General features: G+C 45.3%; 1 protein-coding gene across 2 annotated transcripts in view; it reads right to left on the reverse strand.

Moving 5' to 3' along the window:
• MYOF (myoferlin) overlaps positions 1 to 16,131 on the reverse strand; it is a 132,326-nt gene extending 116,195 nt beyond the window's left edge. For both annotated transcript variants that reach the window (XM_008156899.3, XM_028133162.2), the window contains exon 1: positions 15,955 to 16,131. In XM_008156899.3, coding sequence (XP_008155121.2) covers positions 15,955 to 16,042 — 88 coding nt within the window. In that variant the 5' untranslated portion in view covers positions 16,043 to 16,131. The remainder of the gene's footprint in view (positions 1 to 15,954) is intronic.
• Positions 16,132 to 17,064: the final 933 nt, after the last annotated feature.

Raw genomic sequence — 17,064 nt, forward strand, 5'->3', positions numbered from 1 at the left:
GCTGGACTCCCTCCCACAGGCCTCAGCACAAGGCAATTCACAAGACGGCCGCCCCTCCCACTTCAGACACCAAAAGCAAGTCCAGGTTGTCACCTGTGCTTCTGACAGTTCACTTGTAAACCACCCCCTCGGTGGGTTCCATTAATTAGCTAGAGGGTCTCATAGAAGTCAGGGAAACACTCATGTTACCAGTTTATTAAAGGATATGATAAAGGATACTGATGCACAGCCAGATGAGATACATACAGCAAGGTCTGAGAGGGTTCCAAGCTCTGTCCCCAAGGAGTTAGGGTGCATCACCCTCCCAGTACACGAATGTGCTCCCCTGCCTAGAAGAGTGGGGGTGGGGCTGAAAATTCCAAGCTTCTCATTCCGGCCTGGTGTTTCTGTGACCAGCCCTCATCCAGGAGCTCCCCGCGCCCCCCATCCCCCCACCCCCCGCCCCCAGAGTAACCTCTTGAGAACAAATGATGCTCCTGGTGCTTTTATCACTTAGGAATTCACACGGGTTTTAGGAGCCCTGTGTCAGGGACAGGGTCAAAGACCAACTACTAGAACAAGACATGCTCCTACTGCTTGTAGCACGTAGGAATTCACACGGGTTTTAGGAGCCCTGTGCCAGGAACGGGATTGCAGGGGGAGACCAACATATATATATTTTCTATCCTCTCACATCTTTGATTCCCCTTAAAAACCCTAGGAGGTATGCACAATCATTTCCATCCCTCTTTCTCAGCTCAGGAAACGGACGGAGAAGCTGCGTAACGGACTCAGAGTCACCCAGTTAGTAAGAAGCAGGGCCAGGATTTGAACCCAGGCGGTCTCCCGTTGGCGGCCACACTTTGAACCAATCCTCAGCTTCCCCTCCACTACAGCGAAATGTAGGAGGTAATGTGTTTTGTTCAGCGGAATGTCACACTGCCAAGGCTCCCAGCACATGGCTGGCAGTGGGGACTCACCACCTCATTCTTCCAAGACCTCAGCATAGCAAAGCCATGAGTCATCACCCTCCCTCTGCTAAGCATTAACTTTTCCACTTGAGTGGGCTCCCAAAGCCTCGCTGGCTTCCCTTTCCAAACTGCAGCATGACCCTACCATCAGCTCCTGCCTGGACCCGTGAGCTCTGACTGTGGCCCTTCTGTGGGGCTCACGGCCCCTCACTGGGTCTGAGTCTGATGTCACTATCAGCTGTCCTGGTTTCCTCTCCCACACTTCCATGTTGAGCCCACTCACCCTCCCCTCATCCACAGAAACCTCTCAATCTTCCTCTCTAGTTACAGTACAAGTGCTCTTGAGAGAAAGAGGATCCATGCAAAGGATTTTTAAGCAGAAGGAGCTGGGTAAAATGGTTTCTATCCACAATTACAGCAGCTTCCCCTAAATATCCACCTACAAGTGCCAGGCCGTGCTTTCTACTGCATGTCTAAATCCTTAAGACAGCCCTGCAAGGTCAACATTCTCATCCCCATTTTACCGACAAGGAATTGAGAGAAGCTGGCTAACTCGTCTAAGGTCACCCAGCTAATAAGGAAACAGAGCCAGAATCTGAACCTACATCAGGTACCAAACCTGAGTGTGTTTGCTACCACACCGCAGTGCCTCACTGGAAGCTGCCAGAAACATTAGATAAAGAAGACACATGAAATGAAACATCTACTCAAAGTCCCGATTTTACTATCTAATTTAATATTCATTAGTGTGACTACTTAATTAATGACTCTCTGTACTATAAACTCAGTAAAGAATTGTATTTTAAAAAAATAACTGTTATATCTTCAGTGCAAAAAGCAATGCCTGGCATAAAATAGTTTGTTAATAAAGTACTGATAAATGAATAACTGGGTGAATTGTTACATAGTAAGAACTCAAAAAACTCATAGTGAGGACCAGAGGGTAAAAAAGAAAATGCATAAATATCATATGTGGCTTGGCATCCTGGGCAGTGGCCACAGGGAAGTCCAAGATCAGGTTTCAGGGCATTCTGAGACTCTCTAAGACTATTTGCTCCAATACATAAAATATTACATCTGTGAGTTTTTTGGGGACAGTCTGTTGCTCTCATCAGACTCTCAAATGAGTTGGTAACCTTGACAAAGGTTAGGAATTCCTGCATAAACTGATACCATTAATCACTCATTCTCCAGCTCACCACCACCCTTGCTGCCATGATCATGGCTGTGTAGTTGGAGAACTAAGTCAGGAGGGAGTGAATCTGGACCCTGAGACCACGGCAGATCTTCAAGAGAGAAGATGGGCAATTGCAAGAGGTCCCAGCAAGTACAAAAAAGAGAAGACAGTAAATAATTTTTAGAAATTGGACACAGGAGCTTGCAGTAGTAGTACTTGAGTCACTGAAGGATGATACTGAAGCAAATTTCAGTTTCTAATTCCCCAGGATTCCAGGCAGGGAGCTAAGGGAGGGGCAAGGGTACCAGAGAGGCTGTAGAAAGAGCTGGTATTTGCTCATTTGAATTGAATCCCAAGCCTAGTGATTGACCTGGGAATCAGAGTAGGAGAAGAAACACTGCGAGACTATAATGCTGAGGGTGGTATATACTGACGCTCCCAGCCCCCAGTAGGAACAGGGCTGGTCCAGAGTCAGTAGTTGAGGAGTGTGAAAAAGGTCACCTGTTTGTTCATTCATTTTCAAACATTTATTAAGCACCTGCTGTGTGCTGGTAACTGGGGAAAGAGAAGGGTATAAGATAACTCTAGGTCTCAAAACATTCTACAAATGGAGTTTATGGGCTTTGGAATAGAGGAACCAAACAAATCCCTATGCACATTTTCACCCACTAGAAAAAGCCTACCATGCTCTTGCCTGCTTCATTTTCATGTTGGAGTTTCCTCCTGTAAGAGGATCAGTGATATCTATATATATAAAAGGCTAATATGCAAAGTGTCCCCTCGGGAGTTCAACCAGGAGACCAGGAGTTCAATCACTTGCTAGGACATGCGCTGACCACCAGGGGTGGCATGGAACGAAGGAAGGCCTTGGTCAGCAACCGGAAGCTAGGGATGGGAGGCCCTGGCTGCCTGCTGGAAGGAAGGCCCTGGTGGGCAGCCAGAAGGCCCCCGATCGGCCCTGATTGCTGGCCAGGCCTACGTACCCTACCCATGCACAAATTTTGTGCACCGGGCCTCTAGTATGTATATAAAAAAAGAGGGTCAGTGATGGGAATAATGAGTGGCCAGGTCAGGCAAAGGGACCTCATAGCTCAGCCCATGGAAATGATCAGTAAGTGAGTTCTTCCACAAACCTTAATCAACATCATCATTCTTCCATCCAACAAACATCTTTGAAATATCACTTGTCAGGCACTGAGCTAGACACTGTGGGAGATACAAAGATACCTAAGACATGGTTCCTGCTCTCAGGTGGTCCAGCAGGGAGGTAGATGTGACTGATATACAGAGATAGCTTCAGTTGGCATCAGAGAGGTACAGATGAAAATACAAATTCAGGAGAAGGGGAGGCGACTTTGGGCTGTGGGCACCAGGTAAGGCCTTGAGGAGGAAGCAGAGGCTGAGCTGGGGATCACAGGACAAGGATGGACCGGATGTGGAGCTGGGAGAAAAGGTAACTTCAGGTGGGGGGAATGGGGTGGGTCAGCCACGGAGGCAAAGAGAACAGGTCATGTCTAGGGACACTGCACAGCCCAACTGGCTGGAACCAAGGGATGTGGAAGGGAGTAAAGGCAACCAAGCTGTGTGGGAAGATTATGGTCACACCATAAAGACGTGAATGCCAGGCTAAGCTTCATTTGGCTGATACAAGCAACTTGGGAAGGAGGGTGTTAGAAACTGGACTTTGTAACGTCAAAAAGTTCATAATCCAACAACAAAAAAATCAAGTTGCCCAACAACTCTCCCAATATATGTACCTAAAGACATGATTCGGTTGTGTGTGGAGAACAAAGGGGACCGGTTGAGTCCCAGCTGATGTAGGTTGACCACAGACCAGATGGGACTATTCAGGTGGAACTTCCTGTGCTCCTGCACTTGCACACAATGTTCGTGCTAAGGGCACTGCCCTCTATCCGGACTCGCTTAATGGAGCCAATTATACCTTCAACTTTACTCAGTTGAATTCTTCCTTTAAAAGACAAAACAATCTCAGGACTAGTACATTTAAACACTGACCTCTTATCTCCCTAGCTAATAGGGGAAGGTTAAGTCGCTGGCATTAGCTCCTCTCCTCCTGGAAAGCAAACCAGTTCTCCCTTCTGGAGAATTCCTTTTAAGGAGGAGACTGATTTCTATCAAAATATGTGTACATTGCATTTTGTTTAAAGCCTATTTTTACGCATAGACTTGTCGGGGTGGGGGGAGGGGAAGAAAGATAAATTATTTTTTTAAAAAATAGATAAATTCCTTTATTATCAGAAGCCACGGAGTCACATGTTTATATTACTAATATTCAGTTATTCAATTCTACCTCTTTTTTTTTAAAAAAAAAAAGGGGGGTTGAAATTGCAGGCACTAAACATCAGATTAAATTATGGAAAATTCCCCTTCTCCATTCTCACCACCTCCCCCTGTTCCCACTCTGATTTTATTAAGATGATTATGTCTTCCTATGGAAAGGAATCAAATACTTTCAGCCCAGAACATAACAAGAGATTCAAATGCAGAATACACCCTAGACCAGAACTCAAGGCATTCTTTGGGGCATTTCCTGTTTTCTGATTAGCTACGCCTGCTTCTCCCTCAGTTTTGTGAAGGTCACCATTGCAGCAATTAACCTGCATGCCAACTTCTGAGTAACATTTCCCTGAGAACTGAACAAGCACTCTTTGCCAAGCCAGCATGCTCCCTCTTGCACGGAACCATTTCCTTTGCTATTCATCTACCAGACGGTGTGTTGGACTCTTACTGAAAAGGCTCAAGAGACACTGTGACTCCTAAGGCTGGATTGCTGAGCGGACCAGTGTGATTAGTTAATTTTGTGTATCAACTTGGCTAAGCTGTGATGCCAGTTGTTTGGTCAAACACCAGTCTAGATGTTGGGATGAAGGCATTTTATAGATGTGATTAACATTTATAATCAACTAGAGGCCCAGTGCACTGGTAAGGTCCCTAGCAGCTGCCAGCTGCCGGCCTGGTACTCCCTCCCTTCCCCAGGCAGGCCCCGCCCCCTGGTCGAACTCCCAGAGGAACTCCCAGTGGAGGGGACAATTTGCATACTACGCTTTTATTATATAGGATTGTCTTTAAGTAAAGCAGATTACTCTCCATAATATGGATGGGCTTTGTCCAAATACTAGTAGTTGAAGGCCTTAAGAGCAAAAACTGAGGTTTCCTGGAGAAGGAATTCTGCCTCAAAACTGTAATCCTGCCTCTGACAGAAATCCTGCCCGAGTTTCCAGCCTACCAGCCTGCCCCACAAATTTCAGACTTGCCAGCCCCCTATAATCACATAAGTTAATTCCTTAAATTAAATCTCTCTATATATATGCTAGTATATCTCTCTCTGTCTCTCTCTCTCTCTCTCTGTCTCTCTCTCTCTCTCTCTCTCTCTCACTCACACACACACACACACACACACACACACACACACACACACCCTATTCTCTGGAGAGCCAGGTGCTCATGGAAGTAACAGCTATAATGGTAACACATTTTAAATATTTCCAAAGACACGCCATCACACAGAGCCTTAACAATTCTGCAGGGAAAAGGGCAGGTGTTGGCCCAGCATTTCTGATTGGACTTTCACATCAGTTAACTCTCCATTTCTTTGAGCTGCTATCTCTGGGAGACAAAAGGTTCAACCATTGACCTCAGAGTCCCTCATGTGAATTTAGACTAGAGAATCCCTAAGTTTTCTTCCAGGTACATGAGTCTTATGAAGCCCCCCTGAGTCCTGACTGGTTAGATTGCTATGTCTTACTAAAGGGCCCCAGGAGATGTGTCATTTACAAAGCTTCCTTAACTCAGCTCTTTGGTAGGCAAAGTAAGCAGATCAGCCATGCAGCTACACCTGACCTCCCATTCAGAAGTACTTCTTCATCTCTGCGTCCCCAGGTCACGGACCCTTCGTTTTGAAAAATATTCACACATACACACAAAGTCACCCACTATTTGGCCTTGAATTTCACAGACCCTACCCCCACCCCTGAAGCCCACTCATGTATGGTTAACAGTTATTACGTACTATGAACTAGTCACTGTTCCCAGTATCTTCCATGGACTGTCTCATTTAATCTTTACAACAACCCTAAGAGGTGAATTCTGTTATGATCATCCCCAGTTACAAAGGAGGAAACCAAGACACAGAGAGGTTAAGCAATTTACCAGAGGTCACATGGCTAGGAAATGGTAGAGCTGGGATCCAGACTCGGGCAAAGAGACACAGAGCAGTCTCCAAAGTTGGAGATTAATACTAGATAATGACCCCTTGAAGGCTGAAGCTGTATTTTATTAATATTGTTATTCTCCCCAGAGTGCTCACTACATAGTAATCCCTCCATGATCTGAATGACTTGGACTTCATAAGCTCATGGAAGTATTATTACTAGAGTTGCTAGAGGATGACTATGAAGTGCTCAGCACAGGGCCCAGCAAGCTCAACAAGAGCTAGGATTTCTTATTATAGCAGCTGGGCAGCAACCCTTGTGGACCCAGGCGGTTGTCCAGGCTGTGGTGCCCTTCCTGGAGGGCAGGGCCCAGAGGAAGTGCTCAGGGGCACTGGGCACAGCCCTGGTAGAACAGTTCTCTCACCTGGCTCCGTTCCAGAGCTCTGAGGCCCCCTGGGGCAGCTGGTATGTGGGCAGTGTCTACTTCTCCCTGGCAGCCACCAGCATCTGGGAGAATTTCCACAAGAACCAGGAAGGCTCTGGGAAGGGCCAGCAGGAGAGTCCTCTGTCCTCAGGACTTAGAGGAACCCGGGGGAGCTCGAGACATGCGGCCCGCCCAGGTCAAGCTGGCTAAAACAGTATCTCTGACTTTTCATTTCCCAAACCTGGCTGCCCTGCGGCTCCAGGAGAGGTTGCCAAACGGGTTCTAGGGGAAAGGCATTTTGGCCAAAAGGCAGCTGTGGTACAAAGCAAGGCTGTGTTTGCACTTCTCTGAAGCAGTCACTGATATCACTGATCAACAGGAACGCCCAGACAAAAAGGCAGGCAGGGCCCCTGCTCCGCTTTCCGCATCCAGTGCCCCACTGGCCTCTGGAGATGCCCTTTCAGGCATACAGCTCTTGGATCAAAACCAAATCTGAGGGAACTGCGGTCAAGCTGAGTGGATCTGAATGACTCAGACAGGACCTTCTTCCTAAAGGCTGGCCCCAGGGAGTGGCCACGCTCCAGCTCTGCCAGCGGCCCAGCTGCAGGCGGAGGAAGCCCAGGTAGGCCAGGCTCCTGGACTGGCTGCCTCGATCGAGAACGGAGCCTTGTGCCCTTTTGGTTGGTTTGTTTATTTTGCATGTGAGTGTCTGTTCTGTGTGTGGCACGCTAAACACATTCACATCTAATCCTTACAAGGGAGGTATCAGAAATCCCCATTTGACTGATGAGGAAACGGAGGTTCTGGGGTGGGAATTGACCCCGGAGCTAAGTAGCAGAGCTGAGCTGCAGCCCCAGTCGGTTTCATTTCCAAACCTGTGCTCTTTACCAACTCCTTGAGCTGAGGGTGCCAGGCGACCTGCCACATTTTCACCATTACAGCCGAGTGACGTTGGGCCATTTACTCCAACTCTCTGTATCTAGACTTGTTCATTAATAAATATTGACACCTAATGCCCAGGAATAATGGCTGCCATATATAGGGGCTCCTAATATGCCAGGCACTCTTCTAAGGGCTTTGCATATATTACTTGTTACTATTATTAACCTTCTTTAGAGTAAAATTAAGTCGCATGCAGCTGTTCCGGTTCCTAAGCCTCTTAGCCTCTCCAGCCTCTGCCTGTGTTTCTGAGGCAATATTTGCTAGACAATGGATGAAGGCTGCTATTTGGCAAATTCCCTTCAAACCCAGCTTGAGGAGAAGGAGAGTTCCTAGAGTTTCCAAGGGGCAGGTCAAGGTCGGAGTGTCCTGTAAGAGGGGATGGAAAGCGTACCGTTGGGTCTACAATCAAATGAGAAAGTGTGCAAGTGCCTAGGACACGGGGGACAGACACTCCCATGTGTTGGCTGGAATGATAAACTGCCTCCATCAGACAACGTGAAGAGGATCCAGGTCCTCTGCTCTCCCTATCTCCAAGAGATGGTATGAGAGAAAATAAAATAGCCTAGCTGGTTTGGCTCAGTGGGTAGAGCATTGGCCTGCGGACTGAAGGGTCCTGAGTTCGATTCCAGTCAAGGGCACAGGCCCGGGTTGTGGGCTCAATCCCCAGTAGGCGGTGTACAGGAGGCAGCTGATCAATGATTTTTCTCTCATCATTGATGTGTCTATCTCTCTGTCCCTCTCCCTTCCTCTCTGAAATCAATAAAAAAATAATATTAAAAATATATATACACATTTTTTTTTCTAAAAAAAAAAAAAAGAAAGAAAATAGTCACAGAAAAGAACTTTGAAAATAAGCACAAAGCACTGAGTCAAAATCTTGCTCATTTAATCCTATCCCTCCGGGGCAACAAACATTTAGCTAAATTAGGCTCCAGCCTCAGCTCCCACGTCCCATGTTAATAATCTCTCTAAATAGGATTTTTGCCATTGGCAGCAGTTTTCATGCACTGTCCTCAGCCCTCCTTCCCGTGCTATGCATGGCTTTGACCTCTGGGCTCCTTGGCGAGCTAGGCTGGTCAGTTGCTGCAGGTTTGAGGCAGTGCTGGCATCGGCAGTTTGTGGATTGCTGCTGTTAGTGGGATGGGGTGGAGCATAGACTGAATGAAGGGAGATGTCAAGCACAAAGAAAGCCAGCCATGCACGCAGCAGGGTAAAAGTGTGCAGGACCAAGAGTCTCGGGACGGGGGTGCTAGTCCTTCCTTGCCTCTTCCTGGCTGCCCAGCTTTGGACACTCTTGCCCCATCTGAGACTCAATCTCCTCACCTCAAAAATGAGGACAGCCCTGGCGGGTGTGGCTCAGTTGGTTGGAACATAGTCCCATGCATCAAAGGTTTGTAGGTTCGATTCCTGGTAAGAGGTCATACCCAGTTTTTGGGGTTTGATGCCTGATTGGGCGTGTGCCTAGGGACACAGGGATGTCACCCCCTCAGCTGGGTGTATGGGTCCCAGCTCCACCTGGAACCTGCTGTGGGACCTTGAATGAGGCAACCCACTCTCCCCAAGACTTGGTCTCTTCAGTCATAAAATGAAAATTTTCATTTTGGGGTGAGAATTAAATGAATAAGTATATGTGAAGCTCCAAGAGCAGTGTCTCACAGCTAGTAAGCTCTCATCTTCAATATGACCTGCAAATAATGGTCATGCCTCCAGGAGTTCACTCAGAACTAGGACTTGCACTAGACTGTAAGCTGCATGCGGGCAGGAGCCACGTCTGGCTTGTTCCTCATCTGATTTGCAGTGCTGAGCACACAGTCTGGCAGAGTGTGCTCTTGATCAATACTTGTTGAGTGAATTGATGTTTGAGAGAAGCAGTAGGAAGAAACAGCAGCAAGAGAGCAGGAAGAGAGAGACAGGGACTGCCCAGGCAGTGAAGACAGGAAAGCAAAAGGAAAATTTTTTATTTTTTTAATAATGAAAGAGAGAGAAAGAGAAATATATTTTTTAACTTATAGGTTGTACTGTTGGGATGTAAAAAATGATGACAGTTATAAACCAGAGAACTGAGGTGAGGTGAAGTAAAGATTCATCCTGCCAAAAATATTAAATTTTTAATACTTTACATGTACAGTAATAAGTTAGAGTTTTGGCCCCTGCTAATACAATGGCTCTGGCGTGGAATTCAGAGGAACTAATTCACTGCTAAGCTATGTCAGCTCCCAGCTTCTGAGTCACAGCATGTCATAAAGGCTTTCCTCGCCCTGTGGAAACTTACCCCAGGAGGGCTGGGTTTTATTTCTTTTCTTTTTTTAATCCTTTTGTTCTTGGTACGCATTCTTCCAGTTACAGACTGGATCCAAATGACCCCAACACACCAAACAACTCAACCCACTCAGCGTGGGGAGAAGCACTCATAATTTAACTTGGTTGCTTTCAGCACAGGTTGTATCTCTTCATCTATCATGACTCGGGGAATACGCAGAGACTCTTGAATCAGATGGTTCCAAGTTGAATTCTAACCTGTCTCTGCCTCAGTTTCCCCATGGGTAAAATAAATATGATAATAATACCTATCCCTAACAAAGTGAGGGTTAAATAAGATCATACACACAGGTGTAGATAGTGTAAGAATTTAATAAATGATAGTGCTGGTATATAGTAAGTGGCTATCACTCAGGCTGTCCGCCCACCCAGAATCTCTGGGAGACCCAAATTGCTTTGAACATTTAAAGCACTTTCTACACACTTTCTTTTTACTCATGCTCATTGTGGGTCTATTGATCTCTCCATTTTGCAGATGAGACAGCTGAGGTATAGAGATGCCGGGCAACTGTGAGTGGGAGGAAGTCCTGGACTCTTAACCACTGTGGCTGTTCGCCCGCTCTCTGTGCTGTCCAATGCGGTCATCAACAAACACATGTGGCTACGCACATTTAAATGAACTAAAATTAAATAATATCCATAACCAATTCCTCGACTAGAGACATCGAGGTGGTAGTTGATGTATGATCAAGACCAAGTCACCTCCATGGAAACCCAAAGCCCCATGCAGGTCCCATGTCAATTATAGGGGAGCAGGAGGAGGTACCGCTAAGGCAGCCCAGGAGCAGACAGGAAGTGGATGCCAGTGCAGGGAGGGGCAAAGGCATGAGGCCACTCAGTCCCTGAGGGAGAGACAGTGAATGGCTCCCGACCTGACACGATTCTGGCTTCTCTGAGGCCCAGGACCTGGGCACCATTTAAAATGTATATTCAACAATTGTATGGTAATGGATGGATGTACAAAGCACTTCAAGAGGCAAAAGTCTTTAATTTACTGAGTCATTAATGGTGTGCATGTTGTAGTATATACATATCTCAAATTATAATGTTGTACACTTGAAAGTTATATAATGTTATAAACAAATGTTACCTTGACAACAAAAAAAACTAAACTAAATTTAAATTAAATGTATATTCATCCTGTGCTAGGTGTTGCAGAGGGTATAAAAACCCCATGCCTCTTGGCAGGGCCAAATCCCATGGGGATGGAGTAACTCACCAGTAAACCCAAGCCCTCAAGTGCCAGCACCCTGGACTCACCTTGAGGGCATGCACAGGAGAAGCAGTAGACGAGGAAGAAAAACAAGCCACACTGATTGATTTTTGTAAGGCAGCGGTGGCTTCACAAATGACTGAGAGCCTGTAAAATGTGCTTTGAGAAATGTGCCTTTGAGAGTTCCCATGCTTCAGCAGGGTGGGGCCACTTTCCTTAGTGGTGAGTGTCTAAACTCCGTTCTCCCGGAAGTGAAGGGAATGGATGACTCAGTAGATTAAACATTTTTGCCTTCTGAAGTGTTCTGCAAATACATGCATATCCTGGGTTTGGTTCCAGACCACCACAATAAAGAGAGTATCATAAGAGAGCAAGTCATATCTTTTTGCTGGTGGAAGATCTTGCATTTAATTTGTAAAAATGCAAAACCTGTAAAGCAATAAAGCAAAGCACAATAAAACGTGGCATGCCTGTACAATCCAGTGGTCCTAGGGCAGTATCAACACGGCATGACTGTCAGTTTGAGCCACTGGGAATCTCTGTGACTAGTCCGATGGGGCCCCCTGGGTAAACTAGTCCGATGGGGCCCCCTGGGTAAACTAGTCTGATGGGGCACCCTGGGTAAACTAGTCCTCTGGGGCACCCTGGGTAAACTAGTCCTCTGGGGCACCCTGGGTAAACTAGTCCGATGGGGCCCCCTGGGTAAACTAGTCCTCTGGGGCACCCTGGGTAAACTAGTCCTCTGGGGCACCCTGGGTAAACTAGTCCTATGGGACACCCTGGGTAAACTAGTCCGATGGGGCACCCTGGGTAAACTAGTCCGATGGAGCACCCTGGGTAAACTAGTCCGATGGGGCACCCTGGGTAAACTAGTCCGATGGGGCACCCTGGGTAAACTAGTCCGATGGGGCACCCTGGGTAAACTAGTCCGATGGGGCTCCCTGGGTAAATGAAGGTGCGCTGAGGGCCCCTCACCAGGTGCCTTCAGAGATGACGGTGAAGGAGACCCTCTGGATCTCTCTCCCCTCATACTTCACCACCCTTAAATGAAATCTCACAGATTTCCTGCTTATTTAAAAGGTTATTTTTAAAAATTCAACTGTATATTTTCAACTAACAAAGTAGATTTACTAAGAATAATCAGAAAACCCTCTATTGCATAAATCACAGCCTTGGGGAATCTCTACAGATCTACTCCCTTTCAGATGTGGGGGACGAACAAAATTTCTCTACCCACAAGGTTCTTCTGGCTGGTCTAAGCAAATAAACAAGAGACAGATTAGCAAAAGAAAATAATCATATTCAACACATATATATGTGTAAGAGCCCTTCATACATGAGAGAATCAGAGACCCCCACAGGCAGGAGAAGTTCAGAGACTGAAAGAGGAATTGGGGTGTGTAAGACACCCTGAGCTAGGGATGAGCTAATGCACTTGGGGGCTTTAAAGGGTCATTGCAGGACGATAAGAGCAGTCCTTTAGTAAGAAGAAGTTTGCCCTGCCATATAGGTAGGTCAAAAGAAGTTATCTCTGATAATATTTATTAAGGGCAAGTCCCCTAATTCAAATTCTTCTAGGTAATTGGGGCAGGATGGAAAGACAGAAGTTTCTCTTGGGCCTGTGGCTAAAGTTGCCTTTAGCTCAAAGTAATTGCATACCACAGAGGTACATCTCAGGGTGACTCATTCTGGACCCCGAACAGATAATCCATCATAGTCCCATTTTTCAAAAGAAGAAAAATAACATTTTCAAAGAGGTCAAGTGGTTTACTCCAGACTACAAAGTTGATAAGCTCATTAGAGGTGGGAGGGGTCCCAGCAATATCTAGGGTTTCACTCCAAAAACAGGTCCAAATGAAATAAGAGGTATTTGGAAAAACAAGTAATAACATGAGAATTCATGTTTTAAATTTTTATTGATTTCAGAGAGGAAGGGAGGGGAGAGAGAAATAGAAACATCAATGATGAGAATCATTGATTGGCTGCCTCCTGCATACCCCCCATTGGGGATCGAGCCTGCAACCCAGGCATGTGCCCCAACTGGGAGTCGAACTGTGACCTCTGGTTCATAGGTCAATGCTCAACCACTGATCCACGCCGGCCGGGCTAACATGACAATGATTTGATGACCATCTGGACAATAGCAGTAGCCAGTCCACAAGGCAAAGATGTTAGAGACAATTCTACTGACGGAATGGACAATATCATAAGGATGGAATGAGAAAATCGCTATAGTTGCAACAAAATGCTCCCTAGGAGTCTGATATTTCATATGAATGCAATGCTGCCACATTGTAAAAGCACAATTGATTGAGAAAATTTCCTCTCAATCAATCTTTTCAAGAGATTTGACACAGAAGCAAGAGATAAGCAAAAGGAAAATGGAACTTAGTGGCAATGTTCAGCAAACCCATCTTTAAAAGATAAGAAACACACACACACACACCAGGTAATCTGACTTCAGAAAGATTCACCGCAGTATATACTGTAAGGATGTAATCTGTTGCAACACTGTTGTAACAGGAAGTGGTTGAAACAACTTACCAGTACATGTCTACACCAAAAAGTCAGGAATAATTCACACTGTTTAGAGTGTTTACCTTTAGGTGGTAAGCATGGGGAGAGAAAAAGAATAGGAGGGGGGTGATGAGAATTTTCACTTTTTAGTTGTATAATCCCTTCTGGATTATTAGTTTTTTGTTGTTGTCTGTACATTTTTAATTTAAACTGACAATTACATATTAGTTATTGTGATATATTTGTATGTATATATGCATCACACAGTATAGCAGCCATAGTCCAGATGTTCCCACTCTGAGTTCACAGTTGTTTCTTCTGTCAGGTTGTTGTCAGATGAATGAATGAATGAATGAATGAATGAATGACTTTACCACTGGGTTTGTACAACCAAAGGAGACCAGAGTTAATATGATAAATGTAATTGTTTGGATAGACTATATTTTCCCAATAAATGAAGTTTTCCACTTTCAATTGAATGTTTATAGCCTTAGACATGTTTTTAGTCATTTAAAATTTTTGACAAATAAGTCAAATTTTGGTATAGTGTTAAACTCTGATTCCTTTATAATCGATATAATGTGCCTCAAATAATGACATCACCTGGATGAACCCAATATGTGTTTACATGTCTTTACATATCAATGGCAAATGAAAAAGACTTTTCATGTTATGTGTCTATTATGTAATAGCTTCAAGGGAAAAATTTTTAACTTAATACAAGTCAATAAACTCTGATATAACGTGACTACATGATATTTACTAACCAGATTCTCAAGACACATTGTCCTTTAAGAATCCAACTTTTGCTCTCAAGTTCTTTTTTATTATTGATTTTAGAGAGAGGAAGAGAGAAGGAGAGAGAGAAAGACAGAGCAACATTGATTTGTTGTTCCATCTATTTGCGCACTCATGGGTTGATTCTTGTACGTGCTCTAACAGGGGATCAAACCCACAACGTTGGGGTACCAGGACGACGCTCTAACCAACTGAGCTACCTGGCCAAGGCCCCCAAATTTCTCCAAACAAAACAACCATTTGGCAACTTTGATTTTCATTTCTTTCATTTCTTGCTTATACTCACAGGAAGAAGTTTGAGAAGAGAAATAGAGAGATAAAACATACAAAGAAAAGAGACAGGCATAGATTAACCAGAAACTGGAAGAGAGAAAGGTGCCGAGGCTCGGTCAGGAAAGCTGGGCCCATCAAGGCTCCCACTCTCTATGCCCTCCGCTCTCACTCTCACCCTCCTGCCCTTACCAATGATCTTGGACAAACAGAAAATGATAAAGGCTCTTAAACTCAGATTTAGACACATCAGTCCAGTCAAAACTGGAACCACTTTACAATGCCTGGGAGAGTGCCGTCACTCCAGCCACTCCTGTCCCCTTCCACTGCAATTAAATGTCATAGAATAATAACCTTCTGGAATTACAATGGGCCTTTTGAAGATGATCTGGTCTAAAATCTCCTTGCCCATTTTGCAGAAAGAAACTGACATCCAGATAAATTGGGTCACTTGCCCAAGGTCATTCAAATAGATCCCCAACTACAAATAGATTCCCCAACCTGCAGGCGTGCTTTGCACATGGCTCTTTCCCTGTGAGCAACCTAAGAGCTACAGAACATACAAAAACATCCCAACTTTGGATAGATGAACCATTACAGAGAGGCACAAAATAACGGGGAAACAAACTAATCCAAAATAACAGCTTCCCCCCCACCTCCTTGGTGAGTGACAAGCTGAGAGGGGCTGTTTTACGAGTAATGGTACCTCGGACAATTAAATTGCACTTTTTCCTCCTTTACCCATTTCTCACTGGCACGGACTATAAAAAAGTGCATGTTACTCTTACTTTGAACCCACACAGACCTTTTTTGATATCTGAAATTTGGGGATTAACAAATACAGTTTTTCCCTCCACGGGCTTATAGAAAGTACCTCATCAGAGTTAACCTGAGAGGTCAATCAATGAACCGCAAAGCCCTGGGGGAAATTAAGTGCCTTCCCCGAGAATCGGTCCCCTCCCCTGACCTGCACAGGTAAACCAACTCGAGCCAAAGCCAGGGATTTGGTCTTGTCAGTCGCCTAAACGCAGACGTTGAAAGAACTTGCGTTTCTTTAGAGGCTGAGAAATCTGAGACCCAGCTGGTTAACACTGGTTCATCGGATTATAAGCAGCCAGAACACGAACATTCCGAAACAGGACTTGAGAAAAGGAAGAAAACTTTTGTCTTACCCTTAAAAATAACAGAAACAATAGGATCCGGTTTCCCAAATTTCGTTTTAGGGATATTGATGGCAGATTCCACAATCACACGAAGCATGGCTCTGAATGGGGTGAGAGCAAGTTTCAGCGAAGGAGGTTTGGAGCCGCGGGCGCGGGCGCTCCGGGCAGCACCGCCCTGCGAGAGGAGGCTGGGGAGGACCTGGGCGAGGGAAGGGGAAGGCCAGGGCGATGGGTGGATCTCTGACGGCTATTTACTGAAGCCCAGTGTAAACTGATATCCCAGCTCCCGGGGCCTCCTCAGTGCCGCAGGCACCACTTATGAATTGGGGAAATGGGGAAGTGAAAAGGACCAAACCTCAACTAAAAATAGTTATGTGGAACAAATGAAACTGAAATGGATTGGGAACTAATGAATGTGGGGCACGTTAGGAGACCTCTAAGTAACAATTCGTGAAACACATCAATTGGTTTTCTGCCGCTGCTTTTATTCTTTTCTGAGCTTCATGAAGCTTTAAAACTTTACTTAATCATTTTTAACTTTTTTTTTTTTTTACTTTTGCTGTTTCTTCTCTTCTCTCATACTCTCGAACACACCCATTCAGCAACTACTTACAGGAAAAAAAAAAAGTTTAAAATCCGTTCAAGGGTGCCCCCTGCTGTATAGCAGAGGAATAACTGAGTTTAGTTCAAGCCAGCCCAATCTGGAGGCAGTAATAATGGGTTTGCAAAATTGGCTGATGCTTTGCTTTCCAAAAGGATTCACCATAGTATTTCTTTAAAAATCCTTAAGTGGTAAGAGCTGGGCACCTAAGTGTTCATGGTCCAGCAAATGCTGCTAACAGTCTTCAATAAAAATGAGAAAACGGCTCTCTACTCTCTCAGGACCTAAACCTGAGACGTGTCTTTCCTTTGTTAAAGAAAAATATATATGGTCAATGACACTTGGTAAAGCCTGGTAAGAACGACTTTATTCAAGGTCAGAGGGGCTACTGAAATAGGTATAGGGACCACTGCGATGGAATTGTGCAGCGGAGGGGAGAGATTGGGTTCAACTCAGATAGAGCGAAAGCAAGTGGGAATGTAGAGCCGAGGAGCAGGACGAGGGACAGTGGATGGGAA

Source organism: Eptesicus fuscus, chromosome 17 (assembly GCF_027574615.1).
Source record: "Eptesicus fuscus isolate TK198812 chromosome 17, DD_ASM_mEF_20220401, whole genome shotgun sequence".
Taxonomy (NCBI): Eukaryota; Metazoa; Chordata; class Mammalia; order Chiroptera; family Vespertilionidae; genus Eptesicus; species Eptesicus fuscus.